This window comes from Pholis gunnellus (genome assembly GCF_910591455.1).
Source record: "Pholis gunnellus genome assembly, chromosome: 8".
NCBI classification, from domain to species: domain Eukaryota; kingdom Metazoa; phylum Chordata; class Actinopteri; order Perciformes; family Pholidae; genus Pholis; species Pholis gunnellus.
In genome coordinates this window covers 8843226-8854102 of record NC_136534.1, presented here as the reverse complement: position 1 = coordinate 8854102, position 10877 = coordinate 8843226, and the positions used below count along the sequence as shown (strand labels likewise).

Genomic DNA, 10877 nt, shown 5'->3' with positions numbered 1-10877 from the left:
TGCGATTAGCTTGTTTTAATCCACAGGTTAGGCTTAATCCTGCCCCCGGGTATCCAGCCCACAGTCTTTTACAGTGTGCTCTGTCTTTCCTATAGTCGGTCTGTTTTGAATGGTTTTATATGTTTCTATCTAAACTGTGTCTGTACAACTCTCTCCAGGCATCAGTGGATTGCTTGTTAACGAGACAGACTCATTCAATATGTACAATAGAGTAGTGCTTTTTTAAACTAGAATCAGTTTTAGTGTTCAGACTGTATTGTTCACGTGGCTTTTTGGTGCTTTGGTTGCGAAAGTATAGAATCAGAACTCAACAGAAAAGACATGTTCATAGATGAAGGGATTGCTATAACTGATGTCCTGGTAGCACTGGGGAAATGCTAATAATGTGTCCACATTTGAGGCTCTAGAACTAAGCTGTTTTATACAGATACATGAAATGTAACTGGAAAATTATTTAATATCTCATAAGCAGTTTACTACTCAGACTCAGACGTATGCACTATAAAAGCAGGACGTGGTCATTTAGAAGTTTGGGAGAATCTAATAAAAGATACAAATCTGTTACATGATAGGAAATGTAAGATCTCATGTTTTTCTCTGGATATTTCCGCCTCTGCTGCACACATTGACCGTTCTGGTTTAATCTGTCTCTCATGAGTCCCCCAACTTTATGGCATGGCCTTACTAAATCCCTTTAAATAGTTTCTGTCCACTAGACAAGAGGTAGAAACAGAACCAGCCTGGTTCTGCTGCAATGTAAATATCTAATAAACCTTCTGTTTTAAATATGAATCATGCATTTAAATAGATTTTCCCCAGGTCGCTGAGGTGACATGTCTGCTCCTTGAGTTGTGATTTTAAATCCAACAGTCATCATGTATCCCAGTTAACGTTGTGCAGTAAAGCTAAGAGCGACCATTGTGATCTGAGTAGTTTACCTGATGTCCTATTGTGCACATGTCATATCTGTAACCTTTGCTATTCTTCTGCTACAGTCCTCACTTGTTTTCTCTATTTAGACAGGTAGCTGGTTGGATGTTTCTTACAGCAATCACAGATTCAGATGTTTTCACTGTAGAGCAGCCAGCTTTTTGGCAAAAAAGAAAGAAGAAAAAAACACCATGTCAGAATTGTAATGTACTGATGGTTTTCTTTTGTTGTCATTTACAGTGAATTCTTCACCTTTTCACCGTTTTTTCTGATCTATTTTTTATCTGTTGACAGTTTTTACCCCAAGTAATTGCTTCTCAAGGTCGTGCTTTGCTTTGAACATGTTTCTCTTTGTTCCCGCTTCAATACAACTCTTACTTCTAGATATGTTTTACTGAATGGTGACAGTGATCTCTCAGCTCCTGTATTACGTTGCAGTTGGTTCCGTAGACACAGATGCTTTAGGAAGAATACAATGATCTAACTGTATACTCTTAATAAATGTTGGAATGGAATATGTAAGTGACTTACTCGAGGTTGCAGGCAAAGATCTTTTTGTTAATGATGACCTGAAACAGTTCAAATTGGTGATATTCTGTGTCTACAGAACTGTCACTTCCATCTACACTAAGTTATTCCTACACTCTGTGTACATCTGAAATGTGTTAAGAACTGAGAGTATAAACTTTGATTAAACTTTGGTATGTATGTGCGATCGCCTCTGCAGGCTTGCTTTAGAAAACTAACTTTTCCTTTCGTGGTCCCTCAATCATCAGCTTGTGGCTACCAGCTGTGAGGCAGACCGTTTGTACAATGTTGATTTGAAATCCCAGCTTTTATTGAGCCTTTGCTTTGGTTTCCCGCTTGATTTAGATAGGATTTATATTTTATACTTGTTTGAGGACAAAACCCAATAAATTCTGATCAAAAGATGTGCAGTTGTGAGCAACATTTTGCTTGTTTTGCTTTGAATAAATGTGAAATGAAGCAGTCTGGACTAAATACAGAAGCATAGAGGAATATACTGGATCACATTCAATCTTCTTTTGAGGAAGTTATCGTCACTGTTGACAGTATTAACAGTGTGCTTTACTAACTCAACCATCAGTGACGCAGCGTCATTTGTTGAAAATACATAGTTGTTGGTGTTCTTATTTCCTTAGTCCATCAAAAGGCCATATGTTGAACCAAAACACGTAACTGATAATCAAATGTACTTTGCAGCAGACCTACAACAGTACTTCACACACAATAGATTTGTATATATTTGCGTCTTATATTTCTGTTGAAGCAAAGATCAAGGAAATGCTGTGGTGTTTGCATGTGTTGGAACATTCATGCATTGACTGTAGGTGGACCAGAGAGAGCACTGCAGTCCTAATGTGTTGACAGGCGTGAATATGGAAATAACAGCTGGACTCCGAGTGACGACCAGGAGAGATGCCGTTGGACGGGGTTTCTGTATTTCCATAAAGGCAGCAGTCAGGGAAGAGAGATAAGTGCAAATATAGCTGTGGCTGCAAGAAGGCATCATTTGGAAATCATTGTCAAGAGATACAAGTCAGGCATCCATCCATCCATTATCTTCAACCTCTTATCCTCAACAGGTCGCCAGACTATCGCAGGGCAAAAGGCAGACAAGGTAAGGGAATTTAGTACATCCTAAATTGTTCATTTTTCAATTTTATAATCTTAATGTGTCCTTACAAAGTATTTTCTTCCTCTTAGATGTATGTAGATACATTTGTGCAATTTAAAAGAGATTGAAAGCGTTATTCCTGATCTCATTTGTGGTCACTCATTTAACTTGTCCCGAGTCAACTGATGTATATTTTCTCCTTCAAAGTAAAGATGCTGTGGAGTCTAATATTAATCTCTTTGATTGGTAAGTAGCTCACTATATGTGCATGCATATCAGTGGATTTTCAAATGATTGACACAATGAGTTGTAGTGCCGGTCAACAAAAATGTCAATGATAATATGTAAATGTGCCGCAAATTGCTCAAAACTCCCAAATGAAGCACACGTAACTTCATCTTTTAGACAGAGCATTTGACTATATTGCTGTATGGGTATTCTGTGCTTACTGCTGTATTACCAACCACTGATATCATAGTTTCCAGTAACTTGAAATGGAAAATGAAATAAAAATGAAAATGGGAGCAGGAATTCTTATATAATCCTCTTGTCGTTTCACATTTCACAGGACGTGCACGGACAAATGGAGATAACTATGAAACAGGTTGGACTCAATGCATTTTTACACTACAGTCTAATTTCAATCAACTCATGCAAAAAAGTATAAACATGCTTTTTCTTTTTTTTATCTACAGCTCCCTGCAACGCAAGTGGCGTAACTGAACTGAACGGGACAACATCACAGTCATCAGACTACACTGATGAAGGAATTGTATACAGTTCTGAAAGAGCTTTTGATGATGAGAAAAATTGTTCTCACACCGAAGAACAGAACAACTCCTGGTGGAGAATTGACCTGCTGGGTGTCTACACAATATATTGTATCAGTATCTTCAACAGAGAGCATCATAACGCTGATATAACCGGTGCCCAGATTTACATTGGGAACTCTCGAGAGAAGAACGGCACCACCAACCACATGTGGGTCTATTACCTTCATGTTACTTTGAATTGCTTTATTTCACATTTTCAGGAGGCTTCGTTCTGTCGAATTTTTATTTATTTTGAGTCTGCGCCTCTCCATTTCATAAGTTCATCTTTTTCTCTCTTCCAGGTGTAAACACATTACAAACTTCACAATTAACCAACAGAATGACTTCATTTTTGGTACGAATGTGTCAGGGCGGTACATCACTGTGTTCAACCCGGATAACAACATTTTAGTTCTGTGTAGAATGAAGATCTTTGGCAAAAAAAAAGGTACACAATGTTCTTTTCCATAAAGTGAGGTGCTAGAGATGACATAATACTTTACTGGCATATCTCCTTTAAGGTTAAATGTGGACAAAAGGCCATGAACACAGACAAACTGTAAGCAAAAACCCTCATTTCTGCGTTAAACCTGTTTTTCTCTCAGATGTTCACTTTCTGGGAAATCTTCCCATTTTATTCCCTCTTCTTCTCTATTTTGCCCTTTGTTTTATATTCTGAAATGTAAAAATATTAATTGTTGGACTAAATAACAGTTAAAGAGTGATCAGAGGAAGGTATGGGTTTCCTCTAAAGTGGATGACTTCCAGGTGATACAGTTCATTTCTGGAACCCTCTAGTAAATAATTACACACAGTTTTAAAACTGTTGTGTGTCTGCTCTCACCCTCAAAATGCTTATGCATGTTCACTTATTTCGTTTCTATCCACTTTTTTTAGATTCACCCTTTAAGTTGATCAAAAAGAAAAAGACGTGGGTAGAAGCGCTGGAACACTGCAGGGACCAAGACATGCACCTGGCTTCCATCGTTGACGGAGAGACCCAGACCTGGGCTGAGTTGGAGGCCAGAAATTCCAACACTTCCTTTGTGTGGCTGGGCCTTCGCTACACCTGCACCTTCGAGTTCTGGTTCTGGGTCGAGGATCTGCCTGTGGAATTCAGTCGCTGGGCTCCAAACAGTAAGATAGGTGACTGTAACATGAGTGGTGCCATGGAGAAACAAGAGAACCATTCGTGGTACAGTAAATCTGAAGGCAAAAGATTTAATTTCATATGCGCAAAGTAAGAGAAGTCTATGTTTGCTTTTCTCAGCTAGGGGCACTAGTAGCATTGGTGTGGTGTCTGCTCTAATATGTGGTGTCGGTGATGGGTTCAGGCCCAGTGCAGCAGCTTTCCACATAAAAATGATGGAATGAAGCAGAGGGCATTTCTATGTTCATCTGAAGCTTTAGCATTGCTTACAACAAAACCAATATTACTTGTTTTTTAGTAACTGCAACAGTTTATTTCAAGCCACTACATGGAACTTACATTTTTTTGTGTGGACAAAGCGCATGTTTTTCTTAGCAACAGAGTCCCTTTAGAAAACCTAATTTTACTGCAGCAGGATCTGACAATCTGCCCCGCTCAGTCCTGGTTCTGGTTCTCCCGTGGCTCCCTTCCCTCCTGCGGACCAGCAATACGGCCTGGGCCTCCAGCAGCCTGGTGTAGGTGTTGGCTCCCAGCGGGGACCAGCGCAGCAGTGAGGTGAAGCTCGACTCTTGGCCGGGGAAAGAGCGTTGAGAATAACTATGTAGTAATATCTTCTACTGATGGTCTCGTTTACTTATGAAGGTCATATAGAGTCATCAGTATTAAATTAGATTGTTTCACCTCCAGTTAAACGTTCCTCGTGTTAAATTTAATTGATGTATTTCAGGTTTTGTATGCACTTACTTTGTAAAATGTTTGCAATGTGTATTTACAGTAGTGTAAATGTATCCTTCATTTCCATTTCATTATACTGTAAAATATTGATAGCTAAATGTTTTTGAGGTTCGTACTTTTGTTCGACTGTTTAAAACCTTTGTTACAACGTCAACGTTTTTTAATTCACTTCTTTAAAATGGCGTTGGGCATTTTCACGGCCTATCATTATTTCGTTAACTAATGCTGATATGAAAAAATATGCCCATTCAGAAATAATGTTTGAGATGTCTCTCAAATATACAGAAATAATAAAAAAATGCATTTCCATTTGTATTAGATTACATGTATTTTGTAAACCTTTGCTGATATAAAACCTTTGCATTTTCAGCCCTCAGTATGTTATTTTTTTTTTAATTACATTCTGTGATTGGCACTTTCTGTATATGTTACTTCCGCTGATTATAGGAAATATGTGGATGTACGGTTGATATTATATATGTGTTCACCATGAAGATGTAAACTTGCCTTTCACAATATATGTTGTTCGGGTGTCGGTATCAGTTTAAATTAAAGTTCAGATGTATTTGAACAACTCATTCTTGTTTTGTTGATCTGTCCTGCATGCGGCTATTTACATCATGGGTCGGAACCTTTCTGTCCGGAACTATTAATCCCGGACACTGTATTAGTCGTGCAATTTACAAGTAAGGACTGCGGTTTAAACAAACACTTAGCTGTGTCTCGTGACACGCTTACCTACTGAAATCAGGGAATTGTTCATACTTGTCGGGTCCGAATGGAGATATTCGCCACGTTTGATGACTCTGTGTTTTTGGAGGCGAGAGACAAAGTCTCCGTGACGTTGTGTTCTTACAACGCTAAAGTGTGTGAGCCGGAGGTGAGAGTTCAACCTAAACTGTTCACATGAATACAGCTGCAGTGTGGGACACCAGCACCACGGCGTGTGTAGATGATGAAGGGACACCGACTTAAAATGCTCTTCATTGTAATGTGATGCTGCTAGCTGCTTAGCTAACAAGCCATGGTTGATTTGACTCTTTCGTGAACGACACACACACGCTTATAATGTTAACTACGTTAACAAGAAAAAAAGAACAATAGTCAAAGATGAAATCTCACATTGCACATGCGAAGACAAAAAAGATGCACGATGAAATATAATAAACCAAACTCCAAGTAGCATGTTGCACATACAAGTTGTGCTACATACAATTCAAACAGACGCAGAATGAGATGAAACACCAACAGTTTATATATCTCCGTTGTGGGTAACACATTGATATTTAGGCTCGTAGATTTATAACTGTAAAATATAATACTTTAATAAAGACGGTACAAAGAATCTAGATTCTCTCATGTTATTTATTGTGTGTGTGATCTTTGCATGTGGAGAAACACTATCTCTAGTTAAATTACATTTGGTGGATATGTAATATGTTTGTAGATTGAGTGAATTTTTTATTATGATATGTGCATTAAGTGCTTTTAAATCGTTGTCTTGTTTCTCTGCAGTGGTTCTGTGAGAATACTGCTCTCGATACAGATGATCCTTTGGAGAAGCAGAAAATCTATAAGTTCAGAGGTGACTTGGCTGTGAGACAGGGAGACCATCAGGTAATTCAGCAGGCGTTCAGTTTAGTCACTCATTTCTAATTTTCAAGTACTTCTCTGCGGCCATTGTGATTTTTCAGTTATGCTGACAAACTGCCGTTGAAGCTGGTGACAACTCACCGCTGGAAGCTCTCATTTGAATGTCCGTCAGCTCGTCCATGGGGACTAATTCGCAGCAGCACTGGTGTCATGGGCCAGTGTTTGTTTCTGTAGAGCCACCAACATACAGGACTGAGATTGATAGATTAGATTTATTTTTTTAAAGTGTAACAAATAATAAGACAACAAAGCAAGAATAACAAATGAACAGTAAACATATACAGCAAATTCTAAATAGATAATATCCCTGAAATGAGTAGGCAGAAGTAAACACTTGTCTGGTCATACCTCTTTCTACAATAATTAACTCAATATTAATCGCCTAAAATGTTAGGAATTCACATTACATTATTCTTGTAATGTAGACATTAATATATTCTTCCCAACAGAGCAGAACAATGAATATATTTACTATAATTAGCACGAACATGAAATCATTTCCAAATAACAGACACGTGAAAACCCACTCGTCACATCACACTGAAATTCCAGGGGGCTAAAACCAGGTTAAATGTTGAAATATTAATTGTTATTTGCTGTATTTGAAACAATGCACTTCCTGCTGTCATTATATGTAAATACACACACACACACACTGTAAATAAGTTTGTTTTTCCAATACGTTTACATTAATTGCTTGAGGCAATTAAAACACTGGGTTTGACTTGGCTCATAGCTTTTGTCACGTTATGTCATTCACGCCGCTCTCCATCGTGCACTATGAGGTGTGTAATGTTCTCACGGTGTGGTGGGTACAGAAAGCTTTGGATGCATACAGCAGCTGCCAGGAGTGGATCGCTGACAACAACCTGACCATCAGAAGAGATGTGCTGGAGGGAATGGCCCGATGCTGCACCAAACTGGGCCAGAGAGACAGGGCGCTGGACTTTGCCGACTTACTGGTAATTTTCTGTGAGCCTTTTTTTCCTGAAATGTTTTCCATGTAGAACAGTGTCCCCTCTCTAACCGGAACAACCTGCTTTATATACCACTTGGTGTTAAAGAAAAAATCCAAAATTGTTAGATTGATTGCGATTTAGTGTATTTAAATAACATTTATGTTTGCTCTTACTGCCATGAAATACTATTAGTTTATAAACATGAATTATACTGTATGTTACAACACACTATGAATATTATATAAATTATTGTTTCTCAAATTATAGCATTGTTTTGGTTGACTTTTTTTTATACTTACCCTCCAGGCAGCCATTGCTTTTAATTCACAGGATGTTCGTTGCTTCAGCTTTATGAGCTAATTAAGATTAAGCTCAGATATTAAAAGTTACTTGTCAAACAGAAAACTTTTTAATTACCAGAGTCCACATTTGCTTATTTGTCAGTCTTCTGTTTTAAAATATCCACCAATGCAGCTCATTATTGTAATCTGTCGTGTCTTAAAAAATGGATGTAAGTTTCCCACTAGCACCTGAACGCACCATCCCTGAAGAATGTTTCATCACTTAAGTTCCTTAAACGTTCTCTGTGATAGACGACCTATCTGAAGGAGCGAGCTGTCTACTAAAATTCAAGTAAGAAATGAAAGGTGCCAGAACTCTAGTAATTTATACATGATCTTTCTCCAGAGCAAAGAAGTGTCCAACACCTGTCACCTGACCAGCCTCCTGCTGCTCAAGGTCAGCATTAGCCAGAACACACGCACGTAAAAACACATTGCTCTTTGTTTGTGGGTCCCAAATAATTTCATGCAAATGTGATAATAATATTTTTTAACTGAGATATATTCTTTTACCGAAGGTCAGCATCTACCAGCATTTTGGAGCCGTAGCATCAAAGATGTCCGCTCTGCAGCAGCTGTGTAGCCTGCTGCCCTTTAACCCCTGGCACTGGTACAACCTTGGACAGATGTGTCTGCAGCTGCTGGAGAGCGCCAGAACCACAGGTAGGGTGGAGTTCACTTCCTGTTTCTTTTAGCACCCAATATAATTTAAAAGTAAATTGTGCACGCGAATTGTTGATTCATCGTTTTTTATGGCTGTGGTGAATGAACACTCTTGCTCTATTTCTCAGGCAAGTAGCAAACGCATAGAAGATGATTAAATTATTTTTCCTCGTTATCTGATGCATTTGCCTCTACTAGGATCGTGTTCCCCAGAGAGGTGCGAGTCATCAGAAGAGCAGAATGATGGAGGGACTGAGGAACAACAGGAGGAGGCGGCAGAGCTCAATGACAACAGAATCTGGCTGAAAGCTTGCGTCTGTTTCATCAGGACGAGGTACAGAGATTCTAATCTCAATGCTTCACATACTGAAGAAGATATCAGCCAATTCTTTCAGTTCACAGCATATATTGTAATAGCTGAAAGTCACTGGAAACAGCAGCTGGACCAGATGTTGTGTAAAGCACTGGCACTCAACCTTTTTAACTTAAGACTTTACGAGGACCACCTTCCTAAATATATAAGGAAAAAAATAACATGATAATAAAGGAGAAAAATAAATTGTCAGCTGTAATGACCAAAATAAGTATTCTGCTTACCCTCACCCATCACTGCCTGTCCTTATGAATCCAGATTTAGATTCAAACGTAACTGGTCCTTTAGTTATGCTTTGTTTGAATAATCTTTTATGAATCTGACCATTTATTTAGCAGTACTTCCGTGGCCCACTAGATGTCGGTCTGAAGCCCAACAGTGGCCGCTGGCCCAGTGGCCGAGAACAGCTGGTGTAGGCTTAAACAAATAAATCTACACCTTTTTAAAATGCCTAGTTTTAATCAGTTGTCTCACACATCAGAAGTTCAGCCAGATACTCTGCAATACATCCACTCAGTGACGATGTAATCTGTGGAGATGTGACAGTTAAATGTGTGCTCAAATTACAGATTTGCTCTGAGTATTTCATCAAGAGTTTAAATGTGAATCATAGTGTCTGAATGTCTCATCGTCTCTTGTGTCGCCCTCAGACTCCTGCTGAGAATCCTTCGACAGCAGCAGTCCTCCTTCGTGTTGCAGCGCACTGAAAGCACTCTACAAATGACAGATGAGGTGTTACAGAGGCTGAGTCCCAAAGAAACAACCCTGCAGGCTCTCACTGAGGTGAACACTTGCTCCTGGGTTTGTTTATACATGTTGTGTCAAGGCCTTTGGGGCTGAGTTAAAGTCAGAGGATAGTTTTTACACATTAGCAGACTTTCAGTCTCTCTCTGTTTGATCGCCCAGGTGGTGTCAGAGGACCTAATTCCAGAGAAGATGAGGGAGGACTGCCAGGACGGGGACAGTCTGGCCAGCATGTGTGTGCAGAGCTTCAAGGAGCGCTGGTGGAACAAGATCCTACTGACCGGAGTGCTAGAGACTGATGGCCTTCAGACACGGACACAGTGCTGATGCTCCAGTGATTCCTGTTTACACAGAAGTTGGCAGACAGAAAAGGGACCGCTGATGGTCGTCACTGTATAAATCCCATCAAAACGCAAAAGAAACTGGATGCAACAGAAGTGGAAATACACAAATACAGTTGACAATCTCAAAAATACCCCAAACAGCACAATATTCAGAAGTATAAATCACGGTCTTAAAATGTGATCGAATTTTCCACATTCTGCTCCTCACTTTATTGGAGCACTGGGAGAACTGCACCGTGAATCGTACATTTCAAGGCTTCATCCACTTCATAGTGTGTGCAGTATGATTTATGACAGTGATTCAGTTCTGCTCTGAGACGGGAAACAAAGTCACACATTTGTAAATCTGTCAATGTTCTGCCTAAAATGTCACGTATGCCTTAACATGTTCATATATTAAGAATGATTTTAATAAAAATATTTTTTTCTGAAATATTCTCAAACAAAATGTCTACCTTGAAACAGGCCTATTTTTATTACACATTTCTAACATAATATACATTATATATCTTTTTCTTTTACGTGGATCATAAA

General features: G+C 39.0%; 2 protein-coding genes across 2 annotated transcripts; both read left to right on the top strand.

Annotated features, from left to right (window-relative positions):
- The first annotated feature begins 2485 nt into the window (after positions 1–2485).
- On the top strand, positions 2486–5774 carry LOC306699383 (uncharacterized protein). The gene is made up of 6 exons (XM_079163982.1): positions 2486–2572; positions 2782–2815; positions 3138–3173; positions 3265–3550; positions 3684–3829; positions 4279–5774. The coding sequence occupies exons 2-6, from the start codon at positions 2782–2784 to the stop codon at positions 4623–4625; spliced, it is 849 nt and encodes a 282-aa protein (XP_079020108.1). The 5' UTR covers positions 2486–2572; the 3' UTR covers positions 4626–5774.
- A 218-nt stretch (positions 5775–5992) lies between these two features.
- cUnh8orf76 (chromosome Un C8orf76 homolog) lies at positions 5993–10770 on the top strand. Its single transcript, XM_079165086.1, has 8 exons — positions 5993–6146; positions 6782–6883; positions 7738–7881; positions 8566–8616; positions 8738–8882; positions 9081–9216; positions 9906–10038; positions 10162–10770. The coding sequence occupies exons 1-8, from the start codon at positions 6045–6047 to the stop codon at positions 10324–10326; spliced, it is 978 nt and encodes a 325-aa protein (XP_079021212.1). The 5' UTR covers positions 5993–6044; the 3' UTR covers positions 10327–10770.
- The last annotated feature ends 107 nt before the right edge of the window (positions 10771–10877 follow it).